The following is a 17,034-nucleotide window of genomic DNA, read 5'->3' as shown; positions in this document are numbered from 1 at the left end:
CAGCTCTTTTGTCCCAACCTTTAGTAACTGTTCAAATTAGGTATGGGTATTGCAAAGAGGATCCTCTATCAATGCTACCAGGTGACCACACTTCTGATATTTTTTTTATTGTTTTAGAGTCTGTAGCTCGTTCAAGCAAACTACTGGGTTGGTGCCAAAGGCAGACAGATGGCTATGCAGGGGTAAATGTGACAGATCTCACTATGTCCTGGAAAAGTGGACTGGCTCTGTGTGCGATCATCCATAGATACCGCCCTGATCTGATGTAAGTTGTGACAAACTTTGTGTTTTATTTTGTATTCCCTAAGCACTTCAGAGTATTTTGCTATCAAATAGCCAAATGTTGTACTTTTTTCTACAATGAGTTACGTAGCAAGCTACTCTAGAAAGCAGTGATTAATTTTGATTTAGTTATGTTTAAAACTGTATGTCAAGCATCATGTAGCTGAATCCAGGTGAGATTTTGAAATCACAGCACTCAGAACGTCAAAAACTGGTTTTAACACCCACCTGGACCTGTTTACATCACACAAAGGAAAATTCTGTTCATTGGCCCCTGGTTGAACTCTTCTTTTCAGCCAGCTGTCTCTCAAATGCTGTTGGGCATAAGGAAAACCTCACTAGAACATTTGGCTGGCCGAAGGCAAATATGTCCCTACTAACAAAACAGAAAACAATGAACACTTACCCGATTTATCATGGTTCATTGGTATTATCTCTTTCTTAAGAATTGCACCTTTTACAAACATACTCTGTCCAGTCCATAAGATTCAGGCCACCTTACCCACTTATATCGGTAACATCTTCCCTTTTGGCCATTCTTCACTCACCTAAATGCAGAATCAGTACAATAGGATGACCCCAAGTCAATTGCAGTGACTGGTGCACTCAGATTTACCCCATGGAAGCCAAACAAGAAGATCCAAAAACAGAAGCAGAGCATGTTGAATTATTTTGGCTGCCTGTCCTTTTATCATTAGGGCCCAAATTTGTGCATTTGCTTTGTTTTAATGATTGCTTAAGGAAACATAAGAAACATAGTTTCTGTTTATAATAGGTTATAAATTAATGAGGCAAGAGCTAGTAAAAATAGCCTTATGTAGTGTGGTTTAGGAATGGAGGTTTCTGATTTGCTTGGATAAACTTAAGTGACCTCTAGTGTTCCTATCCCTTAGCTAATGCAGAGGTTGGTAAATGGTAAGTGAAAGTAGGGCTTTTTCATCCCCACCAAAACAGGGCGGGAGAGGAAGAGAGACTAGCTTGAGAAGGATTGTGATGAATGATACAGAAGGCTTTAGAAGAAGGTTCAGGTCAATCAGTTCTCTTCCAAAGGGAAGGAACCAAAGAAAAGGAAATGGAGGCAAAAGTAACTGAAGGGAACCTAGCAGGTGAGGTGGAGGGGGATGGTAGAGGGAGGGGACGCATTCTTGTTAGAAAGAACCAAAGCCTGCCTCCAGAAGGTCTAGGGAATTTCCTTGTAATAGAACACAAAGCAGTGAGTAGGTAATTTGGCACAGTTTAGACTATGATGACTTCATTCAGGATGAGGCCTCTATGGTTTAATAGGCTTAATCTATAGAGAGAAGGCATTTAGAAAAATGAAAAACTTGCTATGGAAGTCAGTAGTAGGTTAACACAAAATAAGCCCTGCCCAGTTGATCTGAAATCACCTCTTAAAGAAGAATGCTATCAGTCTTTACTTGATTGAATGGCAAGAAGCTTGAAATCCAGTGGGAAGTGTTGGTTAATCTAAATTCTTGGGAAAACTCAAGAAATTTAGCGATGGAAAAATCTTTTGAGGAAGGTTTTGGAATTTCCCTTCGAGTAGAAGGCTGAGTAAGATTTACCAGAGCTGAGTTAGTACATCAACAGCTTGTCTGGTCCTAATGACACAGCAAGTGATAATCCTAGGCCGTTAGAAGCAGTCTGATCCAAATAGGATTTTTATCATTATTGAGCATTAGTTTAATATGTACAGATGACATGCAACATACAAGAGAGTACATGTTAAAGATAGTTCCTCTTCTTGAGCTTACCCTTTAAGAAATTTATGTTACTGGAAAAATGAGAGTAGTTCTTCATCTTTTCCACTCTTTTTTCCGTTCTAAGTAGATTTTTTTATTCATTTCTTCTTGAGGATGATTTTCATTTTCTTAGTAAAAAGGAGACTAAAAGGTGAGATCAATAGTTTGGCCCTCAGATTGCACCCTGGATTTTAGCTAAAAGACTAAGAAATGGTGATGACTCCATTGATACTGTGTTTTCTGGTGTGAAGACAAGCAAGCCTTCTTGATATGTTTTTCTTATCCCATTTCTTAGAGATTTTGACTCTTTGGATGAGCAAAATGTGGAGAAGAATAACCAGCTGGCCTTTGATATTGCTGAGAAAGAACTGGGCATCTCTCCCATTATGACAGGCAAAGAAATGGCCTCAGTGGGGGAGCCTGACAAGCTGACTATGGTGATGTACCTGACTCAGTTCTACGAGATGTTCAAGGACTCACTCCCCTCCAGTGGTAAGGGCTGGCAGACACTGGTATGGAGATCTTCCATTTCTTCTTTGTTGTTGCCTGGCTTTCCTGTCTTTCCTTCCAACCATGTCCTTCATCATTACCACCAAAAGCAAACCTGCACTTACTCTGTTATTCCTAGTTGGCTTTCTGGATAAGTCCCTGGAACTTTGTTCCATTAATTTTTCCTTCTCTGCTAGTGTGTTCTCAACCATTCTTTCTTTTCCCACATCTCTCTCTCTAAACCTATAAGTACACAAAAATCATTCCTATGCAAAATGTTTTCCCTGACTCTACTACTTTCTCACACCGTTTCAGAACCAGCCTTTTTGAAAAAAAGTGGTTTATGCTTAAGGCCTCAGCCTCCTAAGGCCTAAACTTTATAACACTTTGCAACCCGGCTTCTGTTTTTACTGCTCTGCCAAAACTGTTCTCCACAGTCATGAAAAATCACCAAATCTGTATTCTTTTCTCATTTTGCATCTCATGCACTTGGCTTTTCTGCGTTATTCAGAACTATGGAGTGATGCCCTTTTTCTTGAAGTTCTCTCTGCTCGTTGGCTTCTGTGGTCCTGTACTTGTTTGCCTCATTCTCTTTCTTCTGTAACTGTTGCTTCTATGGCTTCTTTCTCTTCTCCTACCTTTTAGTGCTTTCCAAAGTCTTTGTTTGGCCCTTAGCCTGCTGCCTCAGTCTACCAGAGTACTGTGCTATAAAAAAATGTCCCTGTTGTCATTTATTGTCCCTTGGAGGAAGTGTAGTGTAATGCTTTAGAGTGTTCACCATGGTACCCGACCTGGGCTTATTTCCCAGTTCTTTGACCTGTTTGACCTTAGGCAAGTTACTAAATTTCCCTGTGCCTCAGTTTTCCCATTTGCAAACTGGATTTTATGTATGTATAACATAAAATTGTGATATGCTAAGGAGAATGGCAGACAAAAGGACTTAACAAATACCTGCAGTATATTATTCGTTTCAATTATTTAAAAAATTATTAGCATTACTAATAAAACATTAGAATCCACAGAGTTGGTGGTTCTCCAATGTCTTCCAGTCCACTTACTCATAGAGATGTCCGTGGCTTTTTCTGATAAAATATGCAGTTCTTACAGCAGAAATCCACACTGTAGCATCAGTATACCTATTTAGGGAGAGCCCTGCCTTTATGTGCAGCTAAATGCATAATCAAAACCATTGACCCTAAACCACATACCCTACCTCCCTTTCTCCCTCCACCTTGAAATTTTTATCACAAAGGTGAGGCTTTAGCAGTCAATTGTAACTAACAATCATAGGCAGATTCCAACTTTTGAAAAGCAAAAATGGAGGGTTTTTTGACCGAAGTGGATTGAAAGAAAAAGTTGGTTCTGTTTACATGGATGGAAAAGAAAAAGCTCAACATCCACACCTAAGTGTGCATTTCCTTTGTGGAATTTCCTGCTGAGTTCTCCTTGGTTTTGTCAGAGCAGATGAGCCTTTAGAATTTTCTGAGGTTCTTTGAGCCACCTGCAAGGAGGTATTCCTGGTCAGTACTTTGAAGCCCCCTCCAGGGCTGTCCTCAAACATTGCTTCCTGTTCACAGATGCCTTGGACCTGAATGCTGAGGAGAAAGCAGTCCTTATAGCTAGCACCAAATCTCCCATCTCCTTCCTAAGCAAACTTGGGCAGACCATCTCTCGGAAACGTTCTCCCAAGGTAAAATGGAAGAGGTTTTTGACCTACTGCAAACCTAAAGGCAAGTTATAGTGCCTAGGATAACGCAGTGTCCCTCCTCTCTTGGTATAGGATAAAAAGGAAAAGGACTTGGATGGTGCTGGAAAGAGGAGAAAGACCAGTCAATCGGAAGAGGTAAGAATTATCTGGGATTTGCTAGAATGATCAAATTCCCCTTTTTGGCTTAAATCCTTAATTTCCAAATTGATATTGCTAGATCTTTTCGTATTCTTTTTTTTTTTTTTTTAATTTTTTTAACGTTTATTTATTATTGAGAGACAGAGAGAGACAGAGCATGAGCATGGAGGGGAAGGGAGAGGAGGAGATGCAGAATCTGAAGCAGGCTCCAGGCTCTGAGCTGTCAGCACAGAGTCCGACGCAGGGCTTGAACTCACAAACCACGAGATCATGACCTGAGCTGAAGTCAGACACTTAACCGACTGAGCCACCCAGGCGCCCCTCATATTCATTTTTTATGAGAATTTTTGTGGGCAGATGCTTTTTCATTGGGCTTCTGCCTTTGTTTAATGTTTTGGAGAACATCCAAGGGAGCAGACACGTGTGCCCTGGTGCTTTCCTGTCCCTTTAGAATTACATATTTGGCAGAGGGCAGTGACTTTTCTGAGATACAGCAATACCAGCAAAAGTCCAAGTACCTCTTTATACTGCCCCATGCACCAAAGTCTTCCTGACGGCATCTTGAGATTAGAACCTTAAGGGAAGCTGTTAAGCTTAACCTAAAGCAAAAATACCAGCCACCTTGCCAGGCACTGGTCGCCCTTCTTCTTTGAGGGAAGGGCATTTGTGGCGGGGGGCCTTATGTAACAGAGGCAGGTTTTGGGTGTTGGTGTTTATCAGGAGGAAGCACCCCGGGGCTACAGAGGAGGAAGGCCCACACTGGTGAGCACTCTGACAGACAGGAGGATGGATGTGGCCCTTGGCAATCAGAACAAAGTGAAATACATGGCAACCCAGCTGCTGGCCAAATTTGAAGAGAATGCACCTCCACAGTCCACTGGCATGAGGAGACAGGTAAACCCCATGTTACATCTCACCCATCCACACTTGGTCTGACCACATAGGAAGGAGGGATCTTCTCAGTCAAGTGAAATGGGTGTGTCTCAGCCGAGTGTTCATGCACTCAAGACTGGTGTCTGGTTTTCCCCTTGTCTGACTGCAGCAGAGAAAAAGTGTTTTATAACCTCCTTGTGTGCTTTCAGGACTGCTTTATCCTCACCATTCAGGTGTGAGGTGTCTGTGACAAAAAAATCCGAAGAGGGGTTTTAAATTTCTGTATATATCTATAGTTATTTATATGTTCATATACATGCAAACATATTTGAATTATGAAAGAGGTGGATGTTTATTGAGGAAAATGCTGAAAACTATAATAAAGGTAATCAAGACACCTCTAATTCTGTTAACATTTTGTTGTTTCTTTCTAGTCATTTTTGTTTCCATAGTTGAGGTCATTCTTAATATACACTTCCTGTTCTGCGTTGTTCACATAACTTTGGGCATATTCCCATGTTGTGCCATGCTTTTCTTAACTCTTCTCTGGTGTTGGATGTTTTCATTGTTTCTCATCTTTCATGATAAGGTACAGAGGTAATAAACATTCTTGTGGTAGATCTTCTTTTGTGTGCTGCAAATGGTTTTCCTAGGCTATCCTCAAGAGTTATGAACATTTTAAAGAGTCATCGTAGAAATTAACTTTCATTCCCATAAGTCAAACCAGAGAGTGCTAGACAGGAGCATTTAACTTGAGGTGTCTTTGTTATGTCTTGTCTCCCTCTTGCTTGTCTGAAAGTTACAAAGATGTCTTACAAGAGGAGGTGCTGGGATTCTGAGATTTACACAAAAAATTTCTTGTAAAACTCCCTAATGACCTGAGAGAACATCCAGAGGAAAGGGACCCCATTCTTTTTATTCTTTTACTCTCTTTCTTCATCTTTTCCATATATATCAGCCATTGTTCCAATTGACCAGGGCTGAGGGGGCTACTGACTTTGCTTGGAGTCTGGCCATAATTAACTTCTTCTCACATTTAGCCTTTGGTTATTAATCTTCACACTCCAATCATGCGTGTCATGGTTCATAGAGAAGATGATAATATTCATTGGTAAACATCTGAGGTTGCCTGGCAACTGCAGGATCTGCCCCATTTCGGGAAGGCTGGAATGCTCTCCATGAGAGGAAGTTTGCCCTTAAGAGAAGGTTGTTTTCCTCATTTTGAGTAGAAAGATTAGTTTTCCAAACCTGAATTAGTAGTTTAGGCTCAGAGCTTTGAGCTAAGGAAGAGGATAATGAAAATTCCAGCTTTGGATTGCCTCTTTTTTTTCCTTTAGCATTTGCTTTTGGTTTGCGGGGGTAGGGTATCTTGTTTTTGTTATAAGTGTAACTTTCTAAGAATTAATTCCGTGTCTCCCCCCACTCCCAGCTCATAGATATGTGTCTGTCAGCCATGCATGAGTATCTTTTTTGTGTCTTCTCCTACCTTAATGTATTTTATTTTGTTTTGTCTCCATGTCCTGTCCCCCACCCATACTTGGCCTGTGTGTCACAGCCGACACAAGAGCGTGGGGTCAGCCAGCCGTCCTGCTGCCTACCTGAGCAGGGTCGCCCTGCTCCCACCCCCCAGTGGAAACAGGTAAAGCTGCTGCCCAGGGACCAGAATGGGTGCTGCTTCCCTGGGCCTTCCAACCCCACTCCTCCCTCTGAACCGCCACAGCTGAGGCCTCCTACACTTTAGAATCCTAGCTCTCAAGGACAGGAAACTTCTGTAATCTTTTGAGTAGCAACTGTGGGGGGAAGTTTAACAGACCATACTGATTGTATTGCATGATTTGTTTAATTTGTTGGGATTTGAGAAATCACTTAAAAGGGTAGGTGGTTAATTTGGTGTTGAAACTTGCTAAAGCTATGTGGGAAGTAGTTTAGCTACCTTAGCTTCTACAGTTTTACCATTATTACCTTTGTCCCAAGTTGACATTTTGCTTACATGTGTCCTTGTAACCACTGCAGGGAGAATCCTGAGTTCAGCAAGGCTGAGAATTGGGGCAGTGGAGCCTTTCATGTTAAATAAGAAAATGTTAGCTGAGAAATAGTCTCAAACTATGATTTTTATTTGTTTCAGACCCTCAACAAAGATGATGGTGGGCATTTTCTAGGTGTTTTGTCTCCATTTAAAATACTCTTTGAAAATTTTCAGTGAAGTTTATACAGGATCTCCTAGCTGCTCATTAGCAGTATAGGATAGGACAGAAAGAAGGGGGTGGGGAATTGCACCTGGCTGATAATAGGAAGCCCATCAGAAAGATTGGGGCCTCTACTGTATTTTCTCTCTCCCAAGTCACAGTTGAGCAAGTTCCTGCTCTACTGAGTGCAGCCTGGATTCTCTGTCTTATGTTTTGGTATCATTTAGGACTAAGATTCTGAGAGGTCAGGTGAGCTAACCCTCAATTTCCTCTTGTGCTGCAGAGTGCCAGGTATTGCTGGGAGGTGCTAGGGAGTGGCAGGTGGGTTTTATTTGAATTATATTCAGGGCAAAAGTTACCTTTCTAACCTCTTTTTTAATAATATGCCACATTAAAGGCAGGGCCCATGAGTCTGAAATGGAAGCTAGGGAGCAATGTCCAGACTCACAACAGACCCCAGCCTGCTTCTTTCTCTATGCCTAGGAAAACAAATAAACAAAGTCCATTAAAAATTCCATTTTATTTTCTTACCCTTTGCCTTGAAGTCTACGTGGTTGTATGATTTGAAAGGTAATATTTAGTTGAGGATCTGCTGAAGGGGAAAGTGAACTCTAAACTAGGTTCCCCCAAACTCTAGATTCTGACAATGTCCAGAAAGGTCCTCTGAGGTGCAAGGAGCAAAACAGAAGGGAAGTCAGTAGTAACATGTGTAGATGGATGAACTGATGTCTTTAAAAGGCATGTGCCCAGAGCAGCTTTGAGTTGGCTTCCTGGGAGGTCTCAGAGGTATTAAGTGTGACCCGAGGAGACTCGCTCAGCTGAGGCCCCTGTCCTGGTGAAGACTGGTACATCAGCTCATCACCTGATGGAACTGTACCAAAGGGGCATCAAGACAAGAGCTTGGTGTTTGTGGACCTGTTTGTGAAACATCTGGTGACCTCTAACCTTGTATGGGGTGCTACATGGAGACATATAGCTAGGTTGTCATCTGGATAATATATGATTACAGTCAATGAAGCAGAATATTGCCGGGCTCTTTGGGTAGCAGAATAGAGTCATTGAAGTCAAACCTGGGTTCTATGGAGTGGGTACCAGAGATTACAGTGGAAAGGGTATCTGGGTAGATCTTGGTAAGTGAAAAACCATGAACAATGAAAATCCTGTTAGATCATTGTTCTATGGAGTTGGGAACGTGAATTTACTTGGCTGTGAAAGAACTGTAACTCACAGTTACATGTAATTTTTTCTCAGCACTAATCAGGGGTGGCATCATGAGTCTTGGCCTTGTAAATTTATCTCCTAAAAGAGAACCTTGGCAGGCAGTGCCACATGCTCCAGAAATGTGGGAACAGAAGAACTCCAGTGGTGTGCTCCACTGGCCCTCTGCTTCTGACTCATCCTGTCTGCAACCCTGTTTCTCTCCCTTTAGGATTGAGGGGCTGACTGGCAATACCTTACCATGACTCACTTTTTGTTTTTCTTGAAGAGGTTTGGATTGAGGCAGGAGGGTGTGGCAAGCACAGCCATGGTGGCTGAGTTGGCACAAGGATCAGTTTTCACTTAGGTCATGGTATGGAAGAGGAAAAATGAATAACAATTTTGCTTGCCGGTGACTTCTCTTTTTTACCTTCCTGTGTAAACACTTTGGCCCTTCCTTCCCCACCCTTCTACCTTTTGATCTCAGAAATGCATCCTGCAGGCAACCAGCCTTGGTTTGGAAGTAAGTCATCATGTGAAGTTGGAATAGATGATGGGGCTCTTTCCCCTGGCCTCACAACCTCTTCTTTCCCTCCCATACTTCACCTGTGTGCTGCCCCACATGGTCATTCTGGTCATGAGGAAATGGAGGATTCCTCTGGCCTAGAAATAAGTAATTGTTCCCTAAGTACCGAAGAGTTCTCTAAATCATAGATTCATAGGAAGGGAGTACAATGGAGAGGGGCAAAATGGGGAAATAATCCATGGATATGTGTGGTGTTCAGTTGGTGAAAGATATTTAAGTTTTATATTCTGTTTCCTATACTTTCTTGTATTTCCTTGGTAGTTTTCCAGAACCTTTTGAGCATGAGTGAGGGGACTGAGAAGAGGGAAGCCATGGCAGGGTGTTGTCTTGTGTGAGCCCTCAAGGAGAGTGCTGCTTTGCTGCTGGTGGGTGTAGAGGTGACTGAGCCATCAGGAGACAGTCTTCATGCTCCCCTCGTGCTATTTGGCCTGTGTGCCCTTTCTCTCTACTTACATCCAAGCCCATTTCTTCTGTCCTCAGCTTCTCTGATAAAACTCACAAAGAATATACCCTTGATCCCTGGCATTTAGAAAGTGTTACACTGCAAGTTCTGACCCCAAGGCCAGCTGCGGAGATTACCCATGTGGTCTGCACTTACCAAACAGCGCAAGTGTGACCCAGAGGCCAACGATCGACTGTGACAAGCCATCCTCCCTAACCATACAGTGATTGCTGTTGAGGATGGAGAGGCAAGGGAGGGATGGTTTTGGCAGATGCCCTTTAGTCTTTCTAGAACCAGCCAAAACGTGGCGCCTGTTTCACCAATGTTCTCTCTGTTTGTGTCTGTTGGTGTAAAAGCGACGGGAAAAGGAGTGTTCTCGGACCTGCCCCAAAAAAGTGATCACACTCTCTCCTCCCCCTTCTCCACCTCCCTGTCGGGCGCCTGGCAGCCAGCAGGTGATCTTCTCTGCATGCTCCGTGGTCCTCGTCTGTGTCTTCTTGCCTGCCTGTGTAGGTGGCTAGGGTAGAGACCAAATCAGAACTCCCTCTTTTCAGAAATCACAATAAAAAAACAGAAAGATCATTTGTAGCAGAAGCACCTTTATTGCTACAGATGAACAATTTCCAGTTAGACCTCAGGATAGCACTTAATATATTCAAACCCTGGTTTAATCTAGTCCCACATCATAGGAGAACAACTATGCAAGCACAGACTAAAACTTAAACTATATTTGTCACAGATACAAGGTCCAAAAAGCCCTGGGGAACAACACATTTTTATATAACCTCATTTAAAGCAGCCACTTTTGTCTTGCTGCCCAAGGAGATATAATTAGGATGGGCTTTTGGAAGCTTTTTATAGGGCCTCACTATATTATGAGTTTGGTTCCTTCTGGTTTTGAGAGCCCTGCCTCTCACTTATCCAGCTTATGCCAGCAAACACCTGTCCTTCCCATCTGCCCCACTCACACTCTAGGCAGACCATTTGAAAATGTGTTATAGAGCAGTTAACCACAGACATGATTAAAGAGGATAATAAGCATACATTAATAAAGTATATTTATAAAATAGAAATTGACCTTTGTAGGATATTTCTATAAAATAAAATACTAATTTTAAAGGCAGGATCTATGGAAAGACATTTTCTCAACTAAGTGGCCTATTTAAAAGGGGCCCCTGAGTAATGTGTCTGATTGTTAAAGGCGCACACTGTGTCCCTGGGCCTAAGAATTCAGCCATTGTAGACTGAGTAATTACCCTATGCCTTGTCTGTACATAATAACTAACACTTAGTCCCAGGCGGCATTCTCAGTTCTTGTTGTGTTAACCTCCATCAGTTCTCCCAGTAACCCTACGGCAGGTACTGTTATCATCTCCATGTTGCAGATGAGACTGAGGCATAGGGTAGAGAGGCCAAGTACTTTGTACAAGTTCACACAATAAGTAATGGAGCCAGGAATTGAATGTGGGTGGTGTGACTCTGGAACCCAACCTCTGGCCTCATCCTGCCTGTGGAGACCATTATGTTTGTGGGCCACATTAGAGGCTTTGGATTAGTTCTTCCACCAGTACAAGGCCATAAGCTGAATCCTCACCAGTAATCCAAAGAGTGATGAAAGTGGCCTTCCCTTTTCCCACACAATTGCTGATAGTTGTTTCCTTGGGTCCGTAGAGGCAGCCATATGCCTGTCTTCAGGATTTCCATGCCTATCATGTACATATTCCTATCTGTTGACTGAAGATGCTTCCAGTCGTCATCCACTTCTCCCTTTAATAAATGACGCTTTGGTCCCATATTCCTATTCAGGGACCACTCCCCATCCTCGAGTTTCCTCTGGACTGTTTAACGGCCATTTGTTCCAGGCAGTTTCCATCTCCCCACCTTTCCTTTCTAATATATTGTTGTGGAAAGCTTCACCCTTTCACCCTCCTAACCAGCTTCTCATTTTAAACCTTCCATTTAATGCCTCTGATCTTGTGCCACTGTGTGAAAGAAATATGTTTGTTCCACTTTTGTACTAACCATAGTTCTTTATTTGTGTGGCTGACCTCACTGGAGGCCAGATGGACAGAGTGCTGGACAGAAAGTTGTTCTGGGATCATGGGATTTGATTTAGATGGGATTGTGGTTTCCTGGGGTGGGGATCTGTCAGGGGCAGGGGATATGTGTTGAAATGAATTCTGAATATCTGGCACTGTCACTTAGTAGGTCCACATAGAACATTTGGATGGAGCTTAAGTCTCTACTTTGTTATTAACAGACGTACAGGGATCTTGATGCTGACAGCCGTGGCAAGCAGAGTCCCCACCATGAGAGGGTAAAAGAGCATGAATCATGGCATGGGATGCTGAGAGCCAAACGGACGGGGCACGCTGTGGTGGTGGGGCAGAGGGAAGGTGGGGATGGTCCCCTCTCCCCTTGCTTTGTGCACACTCTTGTCACTCAGCCAAGAGCAAGAATTCTTGTTGCTTAACCGTGTTGACCCATGTAAATAGCATTCACAGGAGAGCATTCATCTGCCCAGCACTGAGATCAGTAAGTGGGTGGGATTTGCTTATATCTTTGGACATTCGGGGATCTTGAGGTAGAAATAATGAGAGAGCCAAAGCTCTTACTGGTGTGGGGATTTTTCAAGTATGAAGAACTGATGGAGGGGAAGGAAGGTGGTAACAAGATAGGGGTGTGTAATGAAAAGCTTTAGTGGGTCTCTTCTGAAAAACTGAAGGGGGATCTAGTGATTATACCTGGCCATCATATAATTTGATGAATAGCAGAGATGCCCATTTTTAAAAGCCTGTTTATTTTCTGAAACTTTTGGTTGTTACTGTTACCCTTAAACCTGATCCCTGAGTGAGTTAAGCTCTGCAGCAAGAGTGAAGAATCCTCTGTAACTGTTAATTTCACATGGGCCTTTTTTCTTTTATTTTTACCTCTCCTTCTGCCTTTGCTTTCTGAGAAATACAGTCACTGCGAAGGAAGCTAGTGCTGTATTCTTACACCCCGTCACCAAGCAAGAAGCAGGCAATCTGTGCTGCCAGGACCATGCGTGGATCGGTGCTGGCTTAGGGAGAGAGACCGGGGCCAAAGTGGAAGGAGGGTGTCCATTTCATCTCCTCACGCACGGCCCAGCTCTGCTTTCTTCACTTCTGTTGGGGCTGCTTCCTACCATGAGCACTGTGTGCCCAGCCTCTTTCTTCCTTCTTCCCAGGCTGTATTCCCCTCAAAAAGAAAAGTAGGTATTTTCACAAAGAAGGGCAAGCCCTACATTTCAGGGAATGCATAGTTAATGAGACCCTGATGATTTTTAATGAAGCAGTGCCTAAGCAAAGAAGAATAGAGGGAAGTGTGTAAAATAAAAGGAGAGATGGGCAGGGAGAAATTATCAGAAGTCTAGGGCTACAATGCCCCCAGAAGAAAGGTAGGATTTTGAGCTCAGGAAGCAAGAAGGTTTGCAGGGAATTTTCTTTCATTTTCCCAATGGATTGGTTTCCAGATTCTTCACTGCAGGGGTCCTGTCTAGATACTTGTAAGGGTTACTGTGTGTGTGCTCTTCCAGGATTTTCTGTTCACTATTCCATAATCTTGCCTGTGCACTCACCTGCTCCTATCCACCCCCCACCCCCACCCCCAAGTCTTCCCATTAGTTTCACTGCTTTGCCATCCCTGGGAGAGTTGCCTTCTCTCTTATTTCTCTCAGGTGGGTGATACTCTTCTACAGAGATCCCCCCTTGGGCCTGTGTTTCTGAGCCTGCCCCAAGTGCTGAGCTGAGGGCCAGTGAGCTGGCTGAGAATCTGGAGCAGGGATGGTTACACTCCACTTCATCACCGCTCAAAGCTGTGAATTTAGTGAGGGACTAATTTGGGGGTGTGATGGATCTGCTTGGAGCTAGAGGGGCAGAGGGCTTCTCTTACCATGACAGTTCTTCCCTCCACCCTGCAAGTATTTCATCCTGAACCTTGTAGGAAACTGAGCAGTTATCACTTGCCAGAGCTCTCAGGCCCCTTCTCCCTCTCTGGGGACTGGACAGTTCCTGGCTGCATGGGCCCACCACCGAGGAAGATGCCAGCTTACTTTTGCAACACATGCTGCATGCAGTCTGCAGAGGACTTGGGATCTTTTCTCCTGATCATTGCTGGGATTTGGCTGGCTCCTTGGCAGGCAGAGTTTCTCTGAGCACTAGCAATAGGAAGAGGCAAAGCCACATTTCTGGCCTTTATGGAGGAGTAAACTTCATTCTAGATTTGCTATTGCTATTGTTTGCTGTTTGTAAGGCCAGTGGAGTGATGAGGTGGTACAGTCTCCTTCTGCCCAGGAGAATTCCCAGCTCAAGTCTGTGAGGGTCTCTACAGAGGACATAAAGTGGGTGTGTGAGCAGGACATAGCCCCTGGCCTCTGTCTCCTCCTGGCTGGCAGGCAGCTTTATCCACTTGGGGTGGATGGAGTAAAACCACCAAGCAAGAGAAGACAAGGCTTTCAGAGACGGCTCATGTCTACAGTGACCATGTTCCAGAGCGAGCTTCACTGTAAGCATGAGGCAAGGGTGAGCGAGCTGAAAGTAAAATGGAAGCTTTGAATGAGCCATTCACACCTTTGGGAACTAAGAATGTCTCTTTACTGCATTAGTTACTTAGGTAAAGGTCTAAAACTCCCAAATTCCTTACATTCAGGTCAGTGTGTAACTTTTTATTTAACATTTCCTTTGATTTTTTTTTCTCCATCTTGTATTTTGTAGCCAGAGCCTGAACCTTCTCGCCGATTTTTTGTTGACCAGTGGGAGCTTTCTCTTAGTCTTCGCTCCTCCAACCGCCCCGCCTCTCCCTCCTCTGACTCTCTCCGACAGGTAGCACAGCCTGGAACTTGGCAAAGCTCTTTGCTCTCCAGCCTCTCCTCAGTTCACCTACACAAATGTCATCAGGCCCGAGGGAGGTTGCAGAGCTCTTAACTTTGGCCTGTCTTCTGTGGGAATCCACGTGTGTGTGTGTGTGTGTGTGTGTGTGTGTTTGTCAGTTTTGCATGTGAGGTGTATAGGCAAACACCAAAGTTAAAGAGGCTGCTAGCTTTCATTGTAACAAATTCTGTCACAGTAAACCCACTTCTATTATATTTCAACTATATAAAATAACAACAAACATTTTTCAGCCATTAACTTTTTAAATTCCAAATGTCTTCGTATGGATATGTATTAAAAAATATGAACAATAGTGTAATTAAATCTCTTAAATGGAGTGGTGAATATGCAGTATTGTGGGTGCCTCTTGCATTGTGATCACTTGAGGAGTGAACCCTGCTATTTCCCACAGTGGAACTGATCCAGCTATAGAGTAGTTTAGAGAGAGGTTGGCGGATCCGTTTGCCCTTTCTGTTTATGTTTCCTGTCCTTGAGCAGTCTGTGTGGTACGTGTGTGGAAACATATGCATGTGTGGCGGCAAAAGTATAAGTCCAGCAATTGCCACATTTAGACTGTTTCTTAAGAGTGGGGAGAAGGATACCATCTGCTATTCATGCCAGAAGAAAATAGAACTTGAGTTTCCACCTCTCTTGGGGGGATGCTTGTCATTATTACCGCATTGCTGAGAACTGAATGTGACAAATGCCTTTGCACGCAGGCAGCCCTGGGCTGTATTTGCTGAGGATGCCAGTTTCTGGTGGGAGGGAAGGGTCCTGGCCGAGCAGTGAGGATCCAGAGCTTGCTCAGTGTCCCAGCCTCAAGGGTGGCATCTGGCCTACACCCTCACTTACTTTCTGCACCCTCGGTGTCAGCTGTTAAGTGACCTGCTCAGCTCTGCCTGGTGTCAGTCTGTTCCAGGAGTAAGTTTCCCTAACAGCTCTAATCTAAAGAAGGTTTAGATCTTAGAGCCACTTGTTTTTCTCAACCATTAATGGGTATAAGCTGTGGAGTTAATGAACAAATGGCACCAATCCTTGGAAATCTCCTTATTTTAAATTGAAAAATAGAATTGACTCCTCAGTTCCAGCTGAACCTTGGAGAATTGTTTGCTCATCTGTACTTCTGTTATTCTCGTGTTCACATAGAGCTAGTTCCCCCTGTTCCCCCACCCCTGGAGCACTTCTCTTGTTTGTCCCTTCTCAGCCCAGGGCACGCCATTGCTCAGGTCAGTGATTCTCTCACACCTGGCTTTGTGTGTTGTCCATTCAAACCACTTCCTGACAGGGTTGTGGACATCCCCAAGACAACTGCTCCTGGAGTGTTTTTCTCAGTCAGAATTACAGGGCTCCCCAAACTCATTAGGCAGTTTTCTTATTCCACACAGTTTATGAGAGGAGAGTCATGCACACTAGGTGTCCTGGCCATCTCCACATTGGGAGTCTCTAAAGGACTGTCAGCAAGACTTTGACCTCATTCCTTGGGACAGGCTCAAAGCTAGGCTGCCTAGCAGGAAGGCTTACAACTGAAATTTTGTAGTTTTGCTTGTTACTTCTTCAACATTGCTAGAAAGAGGATTGAATTGGTTGGATTTTTTTTTTTCTTTTTCCAACCTATGAAAAAATAACCCCTCTTGGACTAGAAACTTCCCAAGACTTCCTGACTTCCTGACTTCCCAAGACTAAACTAAGCAACTTGTCTGCATGGCTCCAGGTGTTAGCCTCCTGCAGCTGTGTTTAAGATGCCCACCCAGTCTAGAACACTTTGGCCTTAGTGCCTGGGTAGAACAGATAAATATTAACAGGGAGAATGGACTGAGAAGGATTCTTCCAGATAAAGCTCAGAAATATTTGATGCATATGACGGGGGTTATGAGTGAAGCATTAATAGGAGGAAGGTGATCATCACGAGTAATACTAGGCTGTTGGCATCTTTTACCCAAGTGGAGAATCAGCCTTGCAAGTGTGAGCTTAGTTTCTTTCTTTCTTTTTTTTTTTTATGTCTTTTATGTTTATTTGTTTTTGAGAGAGAGAGAGGCAGAGTGCAAGTGGTGGAGGGGCAGAGAGAGAGAGGGAGACAGAATCCAAAGCAGGCTCCAGGCTCTGAGCTGTCAGCACAGAGCCCAACGCAAGGGCTCAAACCCACAAACCCCGAGATCATGACCTGAGCCGAAGTCAGACGCTTAACCAACTGAGCCACCCTGGCACCCCAAGCTCAGTTTTTTTTCTAAATGTGAAATAACTTGCCAAGCCCTCTCCTAGACCCAACTTGAAACATAATGTTAATCTGGACATGTGCCGTGTGGGTGGGAGTTATTCCTCTTGAATTCTTTGTATGTAATTTGAGTCAGTAGGGTATAGGCCCTTCTTACTATGTTCTATATTTGTATCCATCCTGTCTTCCCACCTCCCTGAACTATATGCTCCGAAAAGATATGGAAGACTAAGTTCTCCCTTACTGAGTTTAGTTATTCCTGCAGGCATTACTCTTACCTCTGCTGATAC

At 43.6% G+C, this 17,034-nt stretch overlaps 1 protein-coding gene across 24 annotated transcripts in view; it reads left to right on the top strand.

The window, feature by feature from the left end:
- MICAL3 (microtubule associated monooxygenase, calponin and LIM domain containing 3) overlaps positions 1-17,034 on the top strand; it is a 228,325-nt gene that overhangs the window by 120,597 nt on the left and 90,694 nt on the right. For 16 of the 24 annotated variants that reach the window (XR_002084566.2, XM_019465075.2, XM_019465079.2 and 13 more), the window contains exons 12-20: positions 118-265; positions 2,320-2,516; positions 4,091-4,203; positions 4,294-4,356; positions 5,056-5,253; positions 6,788-6,871; positions 10,000-10,098; positions 11,904-11,960; positions 14,377-14,484. Coding sequence is in view for 23 of the 24 variants with exons in the window: in XM_019465075.2 (XP_019320620.2) it covers positions 118-265; positions 2,320-2,516; positions 4,091-4,203; positions 4,294-4,356; positions 5,056-5,253; positions 6,788-6,871; positions 10,000-10,098; positions 11,904-11,960; positions 14,377-14,484 (1,067 nt within the window). In the remaining variant the exon portion in view is untranslated. The remainder of the gene's footprint in view (positions 1-117; positions 266-2,319; positions 2,517-4,090; positions 4,204-4,293; positions 4,357-5,055; positions 5,254-6,787; positions 6,872-9,999; positions 10,099-11,903; positions 11,961-14,376; positions 14,485-17,034) is intronic. The other 8 variants (XM_019465081.2, XM_019465101.2, XM_019465096.2 and 5 more) reach the window with 6 other exon arrangements.

Source organism: Panthera pardus, unplaced genomic scaffold (assembly GCF_024362965.1).
Source record: "Panthera pardus isolate Hobbes unplaced genomic scaffold, ASM2436296v1 HiC_scaffold_6, whole genome shotgun sequence".
NCBI lineage: Eukaryota > Metazoa > Chordata > Mammalia > Carnivora > Felidae > Panthera > Panthera pardus.
Note: the sequence above shows the minus strand (reverse complement) of the source record. Positions and strands in the feature narration are given on the sequence as shown.